Genomic DNA, 20,988 nt, shown 5'->3' on the forward strand with positions numbered 1-20,988 from the left:
CAGTAGAGTGTAACATGGCTTCTTTCTTATAATTGAGAGGATTGTGTAATTAAAGGCCAAAGCAGCCATCTTCCTGGTGTTTCTCTTTTCTTTCTTTCTTTCTTTCTTTCTTTCTTTCTTTCTTTCTTTCTTTCTTTCTTTCTTTCTTTCTTTTAAATGTTTATTTACTTATTTTGAGAGAGGGGGAGATCTTGAGCGGGGGAGATACAGAGAGAGAGGGAGAGAGAATCGGGGCAGGGCTCAACGCAGGGCTCCATCCCATGAACCGAGAGATCATGACCTTAGCTGAAACCAAGAGTCGGATGCTCAACCGACTGAGCCACGCAGGTGCCCCAGTTAGCAACTTAATCTTAATCATGTCCCATCTACAGACCACCCCTGCCCCCCGCCAGATATGCACACTGAAAAATTTTGAAACAAATCCCAGATATTTTATATCATGTGCTAGAGCCTTTGGATGAAGTGGGGTTTATTGCCAGAAAAGAATACTATTTCTGAAAATGTGATACTGAACCATACAATTTCTCCTAGAGTTTTCCTTACTGTTTAACTTGTAACACAATTCTGTGCATAAGAAATATTAAAAATTAGTATTGTTAATGTTAGACTACAATTTAAACCCCAATGAGATTTCTTGTGGATAAAAGCATCAGAAGACTGGACGACGGTTAAAAGTACTTTATGACCTGCTTGCTCAGGGCTGTGTTTGGCAACAAAACACCCTGTGCCGTTTAGCAGTCATATAACTTTATTCTCTGAACAGGTCACTTCTGTGATGGTGTTAGCGAAGGTACAGAACGTTAGGGGGTCCAGGAGCTGGTGGTCCTGGTTGGCCCGCCATTGCCTCATTTTCTGCAAGCATCATTTATAGCAAAGGGCCTGTTTTGTGGGCACCTGCAGGATTAGCATGTAGAAAAGCCGTTTGCCTGTCTTCATTCTGCTTCCTCCCAGGGCATTTGCTGGGAGCAACATTTGGAAGCTTTGCTAACATGGAACAAACTCATTTACACACATTACAGACTATAGAGACTGGTCAGAGGATAGATAATATTCAGAAGTGGATTCTCTGGAAAGACTGTAGTATTATCTTGTAGCATTTAGTTTGTGAGTTGTCTTCATCATCTGTCTCCTGCTGCTTGTGTTGTGTCTTACTGTCCAGACATCCGAAAACGTGTCCGTCTTTGTCCTTTGGTAGCCTCAGTGCCCAGCTAGGGGTGGACAGGTGTTGGGCCTCGTTAACATTTGTTGAATGAGTAAATGGAAAACAAAGAATGAGTGAAAAAATAAATATTTGAAGAAACAAATAGTGGAGTAAAAAAAATAGTCCTTACAAAATATGTGATATGGGGCACCTGTTTGGCTCAGTTGGTTCAATGTCTCACTCTTGGTTTTGGCTCAGGTCATGATCCCAGGGTCGTAGGACTGCGCCCCACATGAGACTCCGCACTGAGCATGAATGAAACCCACCTAAGATTCTCTCTGTCTCCCTCTGCCCCTTTCCCCCGCTTGCGTGTGCTTTCACTCACTTGCTCTCTCTCCCCCCCCCCCCCCGCCGCCTTCACCCTTTCACTCTGTCTCTCAAATTAAAAAAGAAAGGTGTTATGAACTATATTTGCTTATAAAAATACCTTTGGTATTCTACCAAAGGTGTACATCCTTTCTGAGATTTATTAGCAAACTTTGGGATTTGTCACTATGGAATGACTTTTATGCATAGCGCTAGCTTACGGCTACGTTATTATTTTGTTTATAAGCTACCAAACGCTGTATGATTTTGTATGGACCAAGTACACTTACTGCTCCACAGCTGCATGCTAAGTGCAAGCATCCTGGAAAAGTGTTTCCTATATTGAACTGTACAGCGTGCTGAATTACGCTTGTAGAAGTGCCATATTTTCGCATGATAGGTCCCAAGTTGCTTTTCGGTTTAGCATATCCCACAACCCAGAGGGTTGATGTCATTGTCTGGCATGCTTCCAGCTTTACAGTATTGGATTACCCTAGACTGTGATTACTCTTTGGATTGGTTTCCTATTGTTGCTGCAATCAATTGGGACAAACATAGTGACAAACAACACAAATTTATTATCTCATGTTTCTTTGGGCCAGACGTCCAGGTTGCCTTGGTTGGTTTGTCAGCTTTGGGTTTCACAAGGCCTGAATCAGGGTGTTGGCTGACTGGCCTCCTCTCTGGAGGCTTGGGAGGAATCTGCTTTTGAGTTCGTGCAGAATCCAGTTTCCTGTGGTCGCAGGATCGACGTCCTTGTTTCCTTGACTGCTGTCAGCGGGTAGCGTTCTTAGCTTCTGGAGGCTTCTCTTCCATTCTTGCATTTGACCTTTATGTCTCAGAACCACCAACAGTACAGTGAATCCTTCACCCCCATGGAGTGTCTGACTTCCTCTTTTGCCACATCTGTTTGACTCCAGCTGGGGTAACTTTTCTGCTTTTAGGGCTCATGTGATTAGAGTGGGTCACCCAGATAATCCAGGATAATCTCTTTATTTTAAACACAACTTTGATTATATCTTGCAGAGTCCCTTTTGCCACATAACATGACATAGTCACAGATTCCAGGGATCAGGGTGTGGACATCTTTCAGGGGCTGTTCTTCGTACCATAGTCTGACCACATCACTGTTATTCTCCTCATTCTGCACGATTGCCTCTGGTTGACGGCTCGTTAGAGGCTAAGAAATCTAAAGAGTTTGCTGCCCTCTTGGAACGCTCTTATCTTCTGTCCGTGTCACTGGCTCTCCTTTCTTCCGTCAGTGTATGTGTCCCGGCCGCTCTGGTCACTTCTGATTACTTCTGCTTCTCATCTTCCCACCCACTTCTGGCGTCTCTGCCCTCTACCATTGTCACCGTTTCACTCTTTCTTCTTGTGCCCTGCTTTCCTTACCACTTCTCTGTTCCTCAGAAGTTTGTTTTTTATAGCTAGTGCCAATCACTGGGAACAGTCTCTTCTGGTTAATGGACCAACTGCGATTCATTTTTGGCTATTTTTTCTGACTTTTTAAGAGTTGGAGCTTCGTTGCCCTTGCCTGCTCACGGCTAACCTAACTGACCACATGCCTTTGATGTTTAGCGCCGACCTGAGTGTGTGACCTTGCTGACAGGGACGTAAATGAAGCATCACTGTACTTTCGGTTTGGTCAAGAATAAATCTTTCTTTCTGCTGTAGATGTCATCCCCTCCCCCCCTGTAATTTTCAGTATTATGTACAAACAACAGATTTGTGTGTGTCTAAGGGTAAGTTGTGTAATGTGCTACTTGTATTGTATCATGGCTTTGTGTTAACATTTAGCCAATAGAAAGAGAGAGACATTTTTTGAAGTCCAGAAATTCAGAACCATTGTCTCTTAAAATATTGTTTCAGTGCTAAAGTCATCCCATTTAATGGTATATGAATCTGGCATTGTTTCTTTAATAACTTCATTTGATGAACATTGAGGTTGTTAACATTTAACACATGTATAAACAATGCTGTGATGAACATCTGTGCCCAAGTCCATCCTTAGTTCATTTCGATTAATTCCTGGAAGTGTAATTATTGGGTTAAAGTGTACGTTCATTTTTGATGCTTTCGATAGTATTGCCAAATTGCTTTCTAGAAAGTGCGTACGTTTTTCTTTTTTTAGAGACAGGCTTTTTTAAACAAATGTTTATTTATTTATTTTGAGAGAAAGGGCACTAGTAGGGAAGGAGCTGAGAGAGATACAGAGAGAATCCCAAGCAGGCCCCGCACTGTCGGCACAGAGCAGACTCAGGGCTCTATTGCACAGACTGCAAGATCGTGACCTGAGCCAAAGCCAAGAGTTGGATGCTTAACCGACGGAGTCACCCAGGCTTCCCAATTTGTACGTTTTCTGAAGCAGATTATGACAGTCAGTGTCTTTTCTTGTTCCTCCAGTAAATTTTACATGTTAAGATGCCCAAAATAACATAAATCTCAAACCATATTTACATCCATATTATTGTTTTAAAGTCCTCGTCCTCAGGAATTGCAATTCCATCAAGACTGATGTTTTTCCCTTGAAAAACAACTTTTCATTTTGTCATTTAATTAATAGAAAGTGTGTAGAGAAGCTGCAAAGGAATAGAATTTAGGGTCCAGTCACATTGATTATGTGGTTTTTTTGATCATTTATTTATATTTTAAAATGTTTGTTTATTTTGAGAGAGAGAGAGAGAGTGTACACCTGAGAACAGCACGAGAGGGGAGGAGCAGAGGGGGGAAGAGGGGAGGGAGAGGGAGAGGGAGAGAGGGAGAGAGGGAGAGAGAGAGAGAGAGAGAGAGAGAGAGAGAAAGAGAATGAGAATGAGAATCCCAAGCAGGCTCCACACTGTTAGTGTAGAGCCCAGTGTGGGGCTCGATCCCATGAACTGTGAGACCATGACCTGAGCCAAAATCCAGTCAGATGCTTAACCGACTGAGCCACCTAGGCTCCCCTAAAAAATCACTTAAACAAAGAATTTTACATACTCTTAATTTGAGGCTGAGAAAAATGGAGGCCTAGCACCGTGACTTAATATTTAAAAAGAAAGTTGGCTCAAAGCAGTCTAATGGTTATTAATTACACACTTGCAGTCTTTAAATTGTAATTGTTGCTGAATATATTTAATTTGCATAGGATTAGGGAAGTAATGTTTTCCTAATATTAAATGTATTTATAGTATTATACGTTTGTTTTTTTCTATAAAGGGGAAAAGCCTCCATCATACCCAGAATGATCATTTCCAGAATGATGGAATTGGTAAGTGGAAAATCAGCCCTGTGGTAACTTGCTTTTATGGTATAAGAGGTTTACTCTAAATTTCATCACTAGAAGATGGGGAGAGGGATACACACACACTTTGGAACTCACTTAACCTCTTTTATTCAGCACATCTGGTCTTGTGAATGCTTTGTTACGACATTTCTGAAAACAGATGGTTTTGTAGGTACCAAGGTTTATGTATTTATAAGTCATGAAGAAAACCATTTAAGCATATGTCACAGAAGTTTTGGGAACATATTTATGTCCTACAAATATTGGATCATTGAAATGTCAACATAAAGTTTACTTCAATGATTTAAAATGCAGAATTATGCTTTTAAAATATTAATTGTTTAACCTTCATTTTGTCTGTGACTATATTGCAAGCCAAACTTTATTGTGAAAAAATATTGTGTATATTTTCCTAGTCTCAGAAGAATGTTTATTGAGTGTGTATGAATTTCTCTCTCGAAAGACACACCTTTACCTCCTTGGAAGACATTTAAAATTATACTAGTTTACAGAGAGAATACTTTGTATAACTCAAAATAATTTTAGGGAACGTTGTAAGATGGTTGTGGTTTTTTAATATGCTTTACTCTTCCACACTGATAATTCTTATCTTATGGCAAACCTGGGAAATGTGTTTTGCTGTGGTGATTTAAATCTTTTTTGTCCAGGGGAATGTGTACAGTTACTAAGTTGAGTCCTTTCTCTGTTTATTTTTCAGTTCAGCCCAATCCTTCTGTACTTATTGGCAATCCTATTAGAGCATATACACCTCCACCCCCCCTTGGACCTCACCCAAATTTGGGGAAATCTCCAAGCCCTGTTCAAAGAATAGATCCTCACACGGGGACAAGTATTCTTTATGTACCTGCTGTCTATGGAGGGAATGTAGTTATGTCGGTGCCTTTACCTGTAAGTGGACATTTGAAATACCGTTTATTGAATAAAATAAAATAGGCTTCATTAAATTAGTAACTATCCCAAATAGTGTTGTTGTTGTTGTTGTTGTTGTTGTTTTACTTTTCAATGCCTGTACGCTTCTTTTAAAGCAGCTCTTTCTTTAACCTTCAAAATGTGAAATGACCAGAGAAATATGAATTGTTGTTTATTGTCAGTTGTTATGAAGAAATTTGTATATTGGATGTTTTGATTGAGAAGACTTTGTATTCCCTTAAAAATATTTTTTCTGGGGAAAACTGGCCTGAACATTAAACAGAGCTAGTAAATTGGCCTCTTGTTTTGTAAAGTGATACTTTTATTTTATCTGTTACTTTTTTATTCTTACACAATTCACTAACCCTTCCTAGGAAATACAGTTTTTTGGAGGAGGCAAAGAAGCTTGGATTAGTCTAGCTCTCTGGATCTGAATTTATCTGAGAAATTTCAATCCTTTCATAATCTTACTGGCACTTAAAAACATAATTAAATGTTTTCTGAGACTATAGATATTTAGAGGGTTTCCATCTTGTGTAAAACCCAATTTTGTTCCTTTAAGATTTTTTACTGTTTTGGTAAAAAAAAAAAAAAATTTTTTTTTTTTTTACTAATATTTCCAAATTCGGAAATTTTATCCCAGAAAATATTTCTTGCATTTAAGGCAAATATTATAATTTCAGGCAGAGGTGATTATTGCCAGGGGTTTTGGCACCTCCACACCCCAAAATGGAAAAATGCCCAGCTGTACGCCTTGCTCAGCCATATTGCTCATGAGAGTTTACAATTACAACAGCCAATAGCTGTTGGTAAGAAATACGTGATTCATGCCCACTCCCCAAAAGACTTTCAATTTTAGCTGCCTTATTTCTTCCCAGACAGCCTGGCAACACCATACATCATTTTCTTTAAATAGTAAGTCCCTTAGGATTTATATTTCATTTTACTAGGTCAGAGAGGCTTTTATTATATAAGATTTTTAAGAGTCTGCATTTAACAGTTATACTATAATAAGATAATAGGGGCAGTAGCCCAGATGTCATAGTATTTATCCTTTTATGTCAGTATGCAGAGATTATGTATTTAGATATACCTAAAGAAATATTTTGTTTCTGTGGTTTAAGGGAAGAGTTGAATTAATCAAAAGAGTTAATTTAAACTAATGACCTATCTGAATTTTGCCTACAATCAATGAACATTGATTTGGTTATTCATGTAAATTTGGAGTGTGTGTATTTCTTTCTTTCTTTTTTTTTTTTTTAATTTTTTAAATGTTTATTCTTGAGACAGAGACAGACAGTTAGTGGGGGAGGGTCAGACACACACACACACACACACACACACACACACACACACACACAATCTGAAGCAGGCTCCAGGCTCTGAGCTGTCAGCACAGAGCCTGATGTGGGGCTCAAAATCATGAACCGTGAGATCATGACCCAAGCCGAAGTCAGACGCTTAACTGACTGAGCCACCCAGGCCCCTCTGCCGCCCACTGTTTAAAAAAAATTTTTTTAATGTTTATTTATTCTTGAGAGAGAGACAGAGACAGAGCATGAGCGGGGGAGGGTCAGAGAGAGAGGGACTTTAATGTTTATTTTTGAAAGAGAGAGAGAGAGCGCATGAGCAGGGGAGGGGCAGAGACAGAGGGAGACACAGAATCGAAAGCAGGCTCCAGGCTCTGAACTGTCAGCACAGAGCCCGATGTGGGGCTCGAACCTACCAACTGTGAGGTCATGACCTGAGTCTAAGTCAGATGCTTAACCAGCTGAGACACCCAGGCACCCTGGAGTGTGTATATTTTATGTTGAGACTCCTTAGACTAAATTCTTTAACTTTTTCACTTGTTCTCTCATTTAGTCTATTAAACTATGTAACTGTGCAGTTATAACTTTAAAGGGTAACTTTCTTGATAATCTATGACATGTATACATTCATATTAAAGGGAAGTGATTTAGGATTATAAAATAAGTTGATGCGTCAAGGAATAATTACCAATTTTATGTCCCCAGTTTCTTCCTAACCTGAAAAATGACCAATTTTCCCTACACACTAAAGATTCAGGAAGCCAATTTTTCTTTTGGAAGCCAATTCTTGACTAGTTAAGTTCTAGCAGTAATTCTACCAGTTGTTATAACTAGCACTGACTTTGTGGTTACTTATTTTGATACAATTAACATGTGTGTGTTTGCTTTTTCCTAATCAGTAGCACGATAGCAGTTTGCATTTTAAAATGTATTTAATGCAGTTACTCCATTTCTTGTGATAACGTAGGTACCATGGACAGGGTACCAGGGCAGGTTCGCAGTTGATCCTCGGATCCTTACACACCAAGCAGCGATGGCCTACAATATGAACCTCTTACAGACACATGGACGGGGGTCTCCCCTACCGTATGGCCTTGGGCACCACCCACCCGTCAGCATAGGGCAGCCACAAAGCCAGCACCAGGAGAAGGATCAACATGAGCCAAGTCGAAATGGTGAGCTGCTTTGCTGTTATCAAGATCCTAAAATGTTGATACACCTGCTTGTATCTTTTAACAATATGATTGTTAAATTGTTCGTGGATTATAGACCCCTTTGAGAAAGAATCTGATGCAAAAACTATGGATCTTCTCTCCAGAAGATACAAGTATGTACACAAATGAAAATGCATGATGTAATCAATATTACCAATTTTCTGAAAAAATACCAAATTTTAATATTTAGAGTGTTTTTAAAAGATAGTTATTTAAAACTGAGACAGAAAATCCTCTCCTGTTAAATATATTTATTGACCAAAATTATTTTTGTGGTACACTAAATGTAGATGCTACTGTGGCAATAGTTGACCTAAAGTAGTTACATCTTCTGTAAATCATAATCTCCTGTGTAATTGAAGGAAAAATTACACAGTCTTTAAGTTTGTTTATTTTATTTTTTATTATATATTTTAAAGATTTTTGGGTTTTATTTGTTTTGAGTGAGAGAGAGAGAGCGAGCATGTGTGTGCGCAAGCGGGACAGGAACAGAGAGGGAGGGAGAGGGAGAATTGCTAACAGCACAGAGCCGGATGCGGGGCTTCAACTCATGAACCATGAAATCATGACCAAAGTTGGACACTTAACTGACTGAGCCACGTGTCCTTATTTATTTGTTTTTGAGAGAGAGTGAGAGAGTAAGCGAGCACGTGTGCGCAAGTGGGAGGGGTTGGGGCGGGGGGGGGGGGGGGAGAGAGAGAGAGAGAGAGAGAGAGAGAGAGAGAGAGAGAGAGAGAGAGAGAATGAGAGAGAATTCCAAGTAGGCTCCGTGCTATTAGCACAGAGCTCGATTTGGGGCTCAGACCCACAAACCATGAGATCATGACCTGAACCAAAATCAAGAGTTGGACCCTTAACTGACTGAGCCACCCAGGCGCCCCACTCAGTCTGTTTTTTTCAAAAGAAAAAAAAACTTTTTTTTTTTTTTTTTTACATTGTTTTATTTTTGAGAGACAGAGACAGAGTGTGAGCAGGGGACGGGCAGAGAGAGAGGAAGACACAGAATCAGAAGCAGGCTCCAGGCTCTGAGCTGTCAGCACGGAGCCCATCACGGGGCTCGAACCCACGAACTGTGGGGTCATGACCTGAGCTAAAGCCCGATGCTCAACCGACTGGGCCATGAGGCGCCCCAGCACTCAGTCTGTTTTTTTAAAGTCAGGTTTACTGAGGTATAATTTATATAATGTAAAATTTACTTTTAAAATGTACAGCTGACATGTTTTGACAAATGAACAGAATTAACCACCACCAGAATCAAGCCACAGGGTGTTTACGTAACTCAGAATATTCTCTCATAGTCCTTTGTAGTCTGTCTTCTCCTCCAACCCCCAGCCCTGGGCAACCACCGATCTGCGTTTTGCCTCTGTACTCTTGTCTTTGTACTTAGTACGTCATATAAATGGAATCAGAGTATATGGCTTCCTTGTGTCCAGCTTCATTCACTTAATGCTTTTGAGATTCATTTATGTGGTCTGTGTCAGTAGTTTATGCCTTTTTACTGTTGATTAGTATTCTATTATATGGTTGCACTGCAGTGTTTTTATCTATCCATCAGTTGACGGGCACCTTAGTTATTTCTGTTTTTTGGCTCTTATGAGTAAAGCAGCCGTGAACATATGTTTTCATTTCTCTTGGGTGTATACCCAGGAGTAAGATCACTGAGTATGTTGTAAATACATAGGTAACTTTATAATAAATTGCCATGCTGTTTTCCAAAGTGGCTGATGCGTTTTTCTCATCAGCTAGTAATGTATGAGATCTCTAGCTGTTGCACATTGTCATCAACACTTAGTATTGTTAGTCTTTTTACTTTTACCTTTGCTAGGAGGTATCTGATAGAATCTGATTGTGGTGTTAGTTTGCATGTTCCTAATGATTAATAATGTTGAATATCTTTTCATTGGGTCATTTGCCCTCTCTCTCTCTCTCTCTCTCTGTCTCTCTTTTGTAATGTTTGTTTTTGAGAGAGAGAGAGGGATCACAGAATCTGAAGCAGACTCCAGACTTTGAGCTGTCAGCACAGAGCCCAACCTGGCACTTGAACTGTGAGATCATGACCTGAGTTGAAGTCAGGTGCTTACGGTGCCCCTAGAAGTTTCTACTTTTGATAAAATTCAATTTATCCTTTTTTTTTTTTTTTTCTTTTTTGAGCCATGTTTTTGGTGTTGGCGAAATTTTTGTCTGATCCAAGATCACAAGGACCTGTGTTTTTTTTCCCCAGGAGTGTCGTATTTTTAGCTCTCACATTAGGTCCTTTTTGAGTTAAGTTTTATATGTGGTATGAGGTAAGAATGTTTTTGTTTTCTTTTTGCTTATGTATGTTCATTTCTTTTAGCACTATTTCTTGAAAACACTGTCCTTACTGCATTAAGCTAACTCGGTACCTTTGTTGAAAATCAGTTGACCACATACGTGAAGTCTGTGTTCTGTTCTGTTGATGCACACGTTCATGTGTGTGCCAAATGTGCTGTCTTGATTCCTGTAGCTTCATGAAAGTCTAGAGGTCAGGTACTATGAGTACAAGGTTGTTTTTCTTTTTCAAAACTGTCTATTCCAGGTCCTTTGCATTTTCCACATGCATTTTACAATCAGCTTGTCCATTTCTACAAAAAATCCTGCTGGGATTTTGATTGGGATTGTGTTGAATCTACAGGCCAATGTGGGGAGGATTGACAACAATATTGAGTCTCCTGTTATATGAACAGGATATCTCTCTCAGTTTCTTTTTGTTTTAAGGACACACTTCAAAAAAATTGTTTTTAATGTTTGTTTAGTTTTTGAGAGAGAAAGAAAGAAAGAAATCCCAAGCAGGCTCCATGCTGTCAGCACAGAGCCCTGTGCAGGGCTTGAACCCATGAACTCTGAGATCGTGACCTGAGCTGAAACCAAGAGTTGCAGGCTCAACCGACTGAGCCACCCAGACACCCTATTTCTCAGTTTCTCTTATTTAGTTTTATGATTTTCCTCCTTAGTAGTGCATGCCATACATTCTGATGGATTTTTGTTTCATTCAGTTGAGTACACTTTTTTTTTTTTTTAAGTTTATTTACTTATGTTTCTGTGAGAGAGAGAGAAAGAGAGCCGGGGAGGGGCAAAGAGAGGGAGAGAGAATCCTGAGCCGGCTTCATGCTGTCAGTGCAGAGCCCAATGCAGGCCTCGAACCCACAAACTGTGCTCATGACCTGAGCTGAAGCCAAGAGTCAAACACTTAACCGACTGGGCCACCTAGGCACCCCTTAAGTACACTTGCTAATTTCACTTGAGATTGGATCCATGGAATATTTAGAAAGGTGAGTTTTAGTTTCCAGTTATTGAGGATTTTCTAGGAATTTTTATGTTGTGGATTTCTACTTTGATTCCATTGTGCCAAGAAAACGTATTTTGTATGACTCAAACTCTTTTCTTTTGAACTTCCTGAGATTTGTTTTACAGTCCAGGATATGGTGTATCTTTGTGAATGTTCCATGTGCACTTGAGAAGAATGGAGCACTCTATCAATGTTACTTAGGTCAAGTTGATTGATAGAATTGTTCACGTGTACTATATTCTTGCCGATTTTCTGTCTTCTTTTAAAGAAATATGTATTGGGAGGAGAATATTGAAATCTCCAAGTACAGTTGGTATTTGTCTATTTTTCCTTTAAATTTTGCTTGGTTAATTTTGAAGGTCTCTTATTAGGAGTATAAACATTTAGGATTATGTGCTTTTGGTTAATTAACTCTGCTGTCTTTTTTTGAATGACATTCTTTATCCCTGGTAATATAGTCTTTGCTCAGAGGTCTACTTTGTTAATATCTAATATAACCACTTTAACTGTATTTTGACTAGTGGTAGCATGGTATATCCGTTTTGACCTTTTTCTTTCCTTTTTGATCTATTACTTTTAATCTTTTTGTGTCTTTATATTTATTTACTTAAAAAATTTTTTTTAAATGTTTGTTTATTTTTGAGGTGGGGGTAGGGAGAGGGGTAGATAGGCTCCAGGCTCCAGGCTCCAAGCTGTCAGCACAGAGCCCGATGCGGGGCATGAACTTCTGAACTGTGAGATCATGACCCAAGATGAAGTTGGATGCTTAACCAACTGAGCCACCCAGGTTCCTTGATTTGTGTCTTTATATTTAAAGTGCATTTCTTTCTAAATTTTTGTTTGTTTGAGAGAAAGAGAGAGAGAAGGAGGGAGGGAGGAAGGGGGAGGGGCAGAGAGAGAGATGTAGACACAGCATCCAAAGCGGGCTCCAGGGCCTGAGCTGTCAGCACAGAGCCTCACTCAGGGCTCGAACCCATGAACCGTGAGATCATGACCTGAACTGAAGTCAGACGCTCAACCGACTGAGCCACCCAGGCGACCCTAAAGCACATTTCCTTTAGATGGCATATGGTTGGCTCTTGATTTTTTTTAAAGTTTATTTATTTTGAGAGAGCCAGCGGGGGGCATGGGAGGCAGAGAGAGAGGGAGAGAGGGAGAGAGGGAAAGAAAGAATATATCCTAAGCAGGCTCTGTGCTGCCAGCACGGAGCTCGACATGGGGCTCGGTCCCACAAACTGTGAGATCATGACCTGAGCCAAAATCAAGAGTTGGATGGAAATCAAGAGTCAAATGAGCCACCCATGCACCCCTTGATGTTTTTTTTTAATCCAGTGTGACAATCTCTGCCTTTTCATTGAGGTGTTTAGAGCATTTATAATTAATTATATAAATTAGGCTTGATTTTATCATCTTGCTATCTATTTTGAATTTGTCCAATCTTCTTTTGTTTCCCCTTGCCTTTTTTTCCTGTCTTCTTTTGGATTCGTTGAATATTTTTTATGATTCCAGTTTATCTCCTTTTTTGATTATTAGCTATAACTCTTTATTATTTTAGTGTTTGCTTTAGAGTTTATAGTATATATCTTTATCACAGACTCCTTTCCAATTTATATTTTACCATTTCATGTACAGTCAAAGAACCTTACAGTATTTCAATTTATCCTCTTCTGGCCTTTATGATATTATTGCCATACATATTACTTTTACATATAAGGCCAAACATTGTTGTTATTTACACAACCAAATAATTTTTTAAAGAGGTTTAGGGGCATCTGGATGGCTCTGTCAGTTAAGCGTCTGACACTCGATTTCAGTTCAGGTCATGATCTCATGGTTTTGTGAGTTTGAGCCCTGTATGGGCTCTTCACTGACTTCATGGAACCTGCTTGTGATTCTCCCTCTTTTTCTGCCCCTCCCCTGCTCGCACTCTGTCTCTTTCAAAATAAATAAATAAAAAAGAGTTTTAAATAATAAGAAAAATAATTTTTTGATCTATCCATGTAGGTAGCATTTCTGGTAGTCTTTATTTCTTTCTGTATATTCATGTTTCCATCTGACACAATTTTCCTTCTGCCTGAAGAAGTTCTAACATTCCTCATAGTGTAGATCTACTGGTGATGAATTATTTCAGCATCTGTATGCCTGAATATATTTTTGTTTCACTTTCATTTTTGAAAGAAGATATTTTTGCAAGGTATAGCATTCAAGGTTGACAATTTTTATCTTTAAGCATTTTAATGATATTACTCTCCTGTTTTCTTGCTTGCATTATTTCTAGTGAGAAATCTGATGTCATCCTGTCTTTGTTTTTTCTATATGTAATGTGCCTTTTCCCCCCCGTCTGACTGCTTTTATGAGTTTCTTTTATGCTGGTGTTAGTAGATTGATTATGCTGTTCCTTGGTGTAGTTGTCTTCATGCCTCTGGTGTTTGAAGTTTGTTGAGCTTCTTGGATCTGTGTGGTTTTATAGTTTTCATCAAGTTTGGAAACTTTTGACCTTTATTTCTTAAGATATTTTTATGTCTTGCCTCTCCTCTCTTCAGGAATTCCAACAACCCAAATATTAGGCTGATTTAATTTTCCCCACAGTTGATGGATGCACTTCCTTTTTTAAATTCTTTTGTTCTTTTGCATTTCATTTTGTGTAATTTCTATTGCTATGCCTCCAATTCATTAAGTTTTCATACTGCAGTGTCTAATCTGTTAGTTCTACCTAGTGTATTTTTCATCTTCAGACATTGTAGTTTTCATTTCTTGAAGTTTAGTAGTAAGGCTATTTTGGCATGATAATTCATTTTACAGAGAGAGTTCCAGTGGCTTTCCTAAAAGAGTGTTTTCAAACAAGAACCCAAATCAAGGATTTTTTTCAAGGAATTTAAAATATCCAGCAGTTAATTCTTATAGATTAAAATCCTTTCACATGTGTGAAATAGCATCTTTTAATTCTATTATAATTGTGATTTTTAAAAACACTTTAGTTTCCTTTGCTATTCCTCATTCACTTACATTTAGTTTGCTATCTATTACTTTTAAGGAGTATAAGTACACCCCTTTCAGAATATCTTTATTCAGTTTAGATTTCTTTATTAATTTGGATTGAGATATTATTTGCATTTTTGCTTAATTATATTTGTAAATGGCCAAAACATTGAGCCTTTATAAGTAGTAAGAATTTCAGTACCTTTTCTGTGACTGGTTTAGGAAAAACGAGGCTACAAATTCCTGGAGGATGGGCAATTATCTTTGAAATTATTTCATGTTTTAAGGTTATTCCTTTATTAATCTTTTTTATTGATAATGAGGTTTGCTTTAATTATAAATTTTCTTTCTTGCAGGGAAACTACAACCCTCAAACTTTAGTAAAAACAAAACCCCGGCAGTAATATAAATTGATACAATAGATGAAAAATGTTCAAATTATTCTGCTCTGTCTAATAATGGTTAGTCATTGGAAATGTAACATCCATTGGAGACAATTTATAAGAATTTAAAAATATTTTCTTAGGTAAAAGTGATACAAATAATCCTGGACCTGAAATTAGTAAGATTCGAACACCAGAGAAAAAGCCTATGGAATCCAAACAGGTATGCTGCTTACATGTAGTGAATGCATTGTCCTAATGGATTTTAGTCTGATTGATCACCTTGGAATGTTGATGTTTTAAAGAAAATTTTCTCTTTTTATGTATATCTTTTATGCTTATTGTTTATCCCACTAGATTTGCTTATTGTATATCTTTTATGCTTATCCTGTTGGGTCGTGTTATCCTCTCTCCCTTCACCTTTTCTTTGGCTATTGTTTGCTTTATCCATATACTTTTCTTAAATTGTTGGTCAGTGATAGACTTGAATTTAGAATCATTGTATGATAAAGTAGTAAGTGAGACACATTTATAGACGTGTCATTGAAAATCATCTCAGAATGGAAAGAACTGTTCTCGTGAATAAGGAAGACTTAACTTCCTTATGTCGCTCACCTTGTTCTCTCATCACATCTACTGTATAAGTCCTTAACTTTTTTTTAAGACCGAAGTGTAGTTGACACACAATGTTACATTAATTTCAGGTATACAACATAGTGATTCAATGAGTCTGTCTGTTCTATGCTTATCACAGTGCGGTTACTATCTTCCACCATACAAGGCTATTACAATACCATTGACTGTATTCTCTGTGCTGTGCCTTTTATCCCCATGATTTATTCATTTCGTAACTAATGCTGAACTCTTAACTCACCCGTTCATCTCCTTTATTTGCTTCTGTGGTTGTGGACCAGTTAGGGAAAATCAAATCATTGGTTGAATTAGTGCCAGTGGAAATTAATATTTTCTAATCTCAGGGAACCCAGGGGGCTCTTCTGCCTTTCGTTACATGTACCTAGCTCCCTTTGCCCGATTTCTCAGCAGCTCTTCTCGTGCCTGATACCTTCCACCTGCAGTTATCCTTATGCTCAGGAGATAACCTTGCTTTAGAGTTGCCACATCAGGATTTCACCCTGTTAACTTAAGACCTTAGACTTACCCCTTTCTCCTTTAACAACCCTGTTTTCTTATCACCACATAAGAGTCTGGTAGAAGAGAAGGAGTTTCCTTTGAGACTACTTTCTCCTCTTCTGGTCACCTCATAGGCCTAGTCCGTTCTCCTCAGTCATCTTTAAATTCTTTAAATTCTTTCCAGCTGCTAGTTCTTCCTTCTCAGCCAGTAAATAAATGACCAATCAACCGTTTTTTTTAAAAGACGCTTTCTTTTTAACCCTCATCTCCTTTATAGCTTCCCCAAGTTCACCTTTCCACCTCATCTCTTATTTGCCCCTGAACCAACACAGCCTCGTATTCGACTCTGACATTCACTGAAAACCGTTGCGCTTCAAGTGAGCAGATTTTACGAACACACTTCAGTTGTAGTCTGACTTGTCTTTTCTCTGGTATTTGGCTCTATTTTCTACTTCATTTTTCTTGACCATCTTGTTCTTCTGGTTTCTTTGCCCCACATTTCTACTTTTCACAACCCTGTCTAACGTGACCTGCCTCTTTTATGAGTTCGTGCCCCCCCCCTTCCCATCTGTCCCTTGTCCTAATGTTGGGGTTTCCCAGGGTTCTGTCACTGTCCTACACCTCTCAGCATTCTATGATTTCTTAGTACAAACTAGGTCAGTTCCATCGTTTTAAATCTCTGCTGCATGATAATGACTTCCAAATCTGTATTCCCAACCTCAGCTTGCTTTAAGCAACTGTTCTCTGTACTCAGTGACTTATGTTCCATAAGCAGCTCTGACTCACGGTTTCTACAACTGAAAGGACTTACTACCAACTGGAGGAGTGCAAATGAGGCCGCCAGTGGAACTTCCTGATTGAGTCTGGAGGGAGCTGCGGTGCAAATAGGAGTTCCGTGTGTTTGGAAAGGGGTGCGAGAGGGAACAAATGGCACGCGACGATGCCGTGGCAGCCCGTGCAGTCACAGGCAGCACAGGACAAAACGTCCGCAAGAGCCTTGGGTGCTATGGGAGCAACCGAAGCTGAGATAGTGAAGCATCTCTCGAGCTGTGTTTAAATTTCTCTTTTGTTCTTTCCCTGTCCAGGAACTAGGCAACCTAATAGACACGTTTCCTTTCTTTCCACTCTGATGCTTTGTCCTGGGGCCTCGCGGAAAACCATTTCCTGGCTGTCCTTGATTCAGTGCCTCAGTATGAAGAGGAGAGTGACGTGGGATGATCTCATTCTGACAATAGTATTCTCCGGCTCCCTCTCTCCTGCTTAGCCCACTGTAGTGTCCGAGAGTAGCACTGTATTGATTAGGCTCCTATGACTGGCCTAGCTTCCTGTCCGTGTCAAAGTCAGAAGTGAAGGAGGCAGCTTATCCACAAACAACCTTGACATCTAATCACGGCCTCCCTCACGCGATCTGTGTGTGAATATCAACAGTGTCTTATGGAAAAAAGTATATCCCAGCTGAATGTGACATCAGTCTCAAAAAGATGAAGATTCATGGGGGACCACGTTTGTTTATAAAGAGCCTTTATCAGGTTCTGAAACTTTTATTTTGCAGATAAAGTCGAATGATTTAGACAGTTAATGACAACTCTTTATTGAAGACCGCCCATATTTGTAATGCCGTTTTGGGTAACAGGTTCTGGGACATTTGAAGAGCAGGCATTGCAGCTGCTGGGAGACTGGGATGGAGGTGTCATTCTTCTCATTCATTTTATAGACGATTTATAAACGCCCAGTAATCTTAGGGACATTACTGGCCAAATTCAAGTGGCAATCCATTTAAACTGGTGATTAGAGGTGAAAAGGCACTTGAGGCCCGATTGGTACATTGCAAACAAACATTGTTGCAACAGCTTGGTCGCCAGGAGTCCCACGGCTTCAATTCAGGAACAGGCTGTTTGTTCTGGGTTCTTAAGAGTGGTCGGTTCTGTGTTTAGCTTGAGAGCCTTTGGTGAGGCGAGTACTTTGCAGTACTCCGTGACTATTTCCACATTGAAACTTAACAGGAGATTGATGTACCGAAGCAGCTTATTGAGTGTTTTGACAGAGAGGGGAAAGAAAAATAGCTTCTTTCCACTTTGTATTTCATTCTTCACATTGTCACCATTTGTGATCAAACATAGGTTGCAGAAGGATGACAGCGCTCCATAGCTTACAAATCTTCGGTAGCTTACCACAGTTTACAGGATTAAAAATGTTTATACGCAGTATTGAATCATTCTGGGTCTCGTATAATTGGGCTCTCGCAGTGTTATCTGATGTCAAGAAGGGGAAAACGAACATATAAACAAGTGATGTTGGAGCTATATGTGCACAGAACTTCTCCTGCTCCTCAAATCTGCCTTACTCTTTCTCCTCTCCCCGCCTGTCCTTCCTTGGTTAGGCTGTTACGTTTACTTAGAATGTCCTTCCCTCACTGGAAAATTCCAGATCTTTGTGCCAGACTCAATTCAAATGTCCTAGCCTCTGTGAAGCCACCTTTGATTTTGTCAGGCACTAGGACCTTCTATCACATCCTTTTACAGAACCTCTAATTTTATGTTTCCTTGTTTGTGTCTTCTGCTGGACTCGAAGCCTCCTCTAAGCAGACCTTTTATGCAAAAGGTCAGAGGTCAGATGGTAAATCTTCAGGCTTAATGGGCCATATGGTTTGTGTTGGAGTCTCTCAACTCTGCCACTGTGGTCAGAAAGCAGCCGTAGACAATACGTAAACGAATGAGGGTGCCTGTGTTCCAGTAAAACTATTTGTCAAAGTTTGGTGGGCTGGAAATGGCCTGGGAACCGTAGTTTGCCAGCCCTTGCTGTAAGCTCTTGAGGGTACAGACTCAGTCTTCTTACTGTCCTTTAATCTCCGGCACTACCCTTGGTAGGTTCTCAGTAAATGTTTGTTGAGAGAAGAAATATCAATACCTAATGGCAAAAATTGACAACGAAACTGGTTATACAAAGGTGATAAAGTATGTATTTGTCCACTTCAAAGTTGTTTAAATTGAGACAAGTATTTTTAAATTAATATAGATATGTTTGAAGAAAGAGATGTATAAAAACAATAAAATTGGTAGAAAAGGACACATTATAATGATTTATAGCGGAAGGAAATAAATGGTTATCTTTCTGAGGAAGAAAGTGTGAAATTAAAAATCATGCTTTTAAAGGAATTAAAGTGGATGTGTTAATAAAATGGCAATATGTCTTCTTATGACTCAAATATACTACGGGTTTTTCTGTTTCATCTTTCCTGGTCTAAAAAATGTTTATTCCCTCATTTGATTGTCAGAAAGTGATTGGGCACATAGCATTGGCTATTACTGATAAGAATGTATCATATCCTTCAGATGTGCTAGGGGTGGGAAAAGGTGGAGAGCCACAGGACCCAGATCGTCCGCAGTTAAGAAAGACTTCTTATTTTTTTCTAGATTGATTTGGAATCAAATCCACAGAACAGAAGTCCTGAGTCGCGTCCTGGTGTTGTTTATCCCAATACCAAATTTCATCGCAAAGATAATCTCAACCCGAGACATATAAATCTTCCTCTCCCTGCTCCCCACGCACAGTATGCAATCCCCAGTCGTCATTTTCATCCCCTTCCCCAGCTACCAAGACCACCATTTCCAATTCCGCAGCAGCACGCCTTGTTAAATCAGCAGCAGAATAATTTGCCTGAACAACCAAATCAGTTGCCGCCCCAACCAAATCAGGTAGTCCCGCCACAGAATCCGTTGAATCAGCTGACTCAGCAGCCACCTCCTCAACTTTCCCCTGCCTATCAGGCAGGGCCCAACAGCGCTTTCTTTAACAGTGCGGTCTCTCACCGGCCCCAGTCCCCTCCTGCAGAGGCTGTGATTCCTGAGCAGCAGCCCCCTCCCATGCTGCAGGAAGGCCACAGCCCTCTTCGGGCCATCGCACAGCCCGGCCCCCTCCTTCCTTCCCATCTGAATAACTTCACTGATGAGACTCCCCCGGGATTGCCCATCGGGGAGGCTTTAGGTAAGTTCTCCTGTCACTGCTGGGTGTGACAAATTCAGAGATTATTTCCTTAAATCGACATGTACTGTGCAGTGTTCTTTTGGGTCAGGATCGATTCATTTCTTCAAGTGATGGCAGCAGACATCAGTCACTTAGTGGAACAGTCAGAATCTTGTTCCAAATGCTCTGTAATGTTAAGCATCCCGTTGGTGCCACTTTACATGATGACGTAGGAACAGTCGTCACCACCGTTACCGTAACTTTAGTTACTGGCAAATTTAGAAGACATTTGCCTTCTCCAAAACCCAAAGCGTAGGCATCTCTGTTTTTGTGAAGAAAATCTGGTTGCAGAGACTCTTGAAAGAGTTAACTCGAAACCCCAGATGCGTGAAAACTGAATCTTTTCCCAAATATTTTGCAGATCGTATGCATGGGAGTGTAGCTCTGGAAACACTGAGGCAGCAGCAGGTGCGGCTCCAGCAGTGGAATGAGCATCACGCCTATCTCAGTCAGGGCACTATTCCGTACCCTCACCACCATCCTCATCCTCACCTCCAGCATCTTCCTCAGCCGCCAGTGAGAGCAGACTGGAAGCTCCCCAGCAGCGTGGAGGACGAAGCAGAAACCGCAGACTCCAGGTATTTCTGCGGAATACAAATAGCCTCGCACCGGGACCGCTCCCCTTCCCCCACGCAGCCTTCTCTCTCGGATACCGCCCTTTTAGCCTCAAGTTGCGGTATTGTCCCAAAGAAATTGGATGCTGGCCTTGTAGGCACATGCTACACGGTGCTAGGATTGACTCTACAGTCTAGAGAATCCATTTAGAAGTAACTTTAGAAGATGCTAGAGAGAATCCATTTAGAATTGCACATCTGGGTGGGGACTGTGTTGGGGATTGAAAATTAATGTGGCCCCATGCTCTGTGGCTCTCCTGAAAAAGAAATGTACCATCACGGTGAGCACCTTTTCGTACTCAGTAGTAATGCAAGAAATGAATGGATA

General features: G+C 40.0%; 1 protein-coding gene across 9 annotated transcripts in view; it reads left to right on the forward strand.

Moving 5' to 3' along the window:
• The window catches only part of HELZ (helicase with zinc finger), a 157,811-nt gene that overhangs the window by 107,752 nt on the left and 29,071 nt on the right, over nt 1-20,988 (forward strand). For all 9 annotated transcript variants that reach the window (XM_042965477.1, XM_042965482.1, XM_042965478.1 and 6 more), the window contains 6 exons: nt 4,703-4,754; nt 5,488-5,678; nt 7,977-8,184; nt 15,036-15,115; nt 19,437-20,007; nt 20,408-20,624. In XM_042965477.1, the coding sequence (XP_042821411.1) occupies nt 4,703-4,754; nt 5,488-5,678; nt 7,977-8,184; nt 15,036-15,115; nt 19,437-20,007; nt 20,408-20,624 (1,319 nt within the window). The remainder of the gene's footprint in view (nt 1-4,702; nt 4,755-5,487; nt 5,679-7,976; nt 8,185-15,035; nt 15,116-19,436; nt 20,008-20,407; nt 20,625-20,988) is intronic.

Source organism: Panthera tigris, chromosome E1 (assembly GCF_018350195.1).
Source record: "Panthera tigris isolate Pti1 chromosome E1, P.tigris_Pti1_mat1.1, whole genome shotgun sequence".
NCBI classification, from domain to species: domain Eukaryota; kingdom Metazoa; phylum Chordata; class Mammalia; order Carnivora; family Felidae; genus Panthera; species Panthera tigris.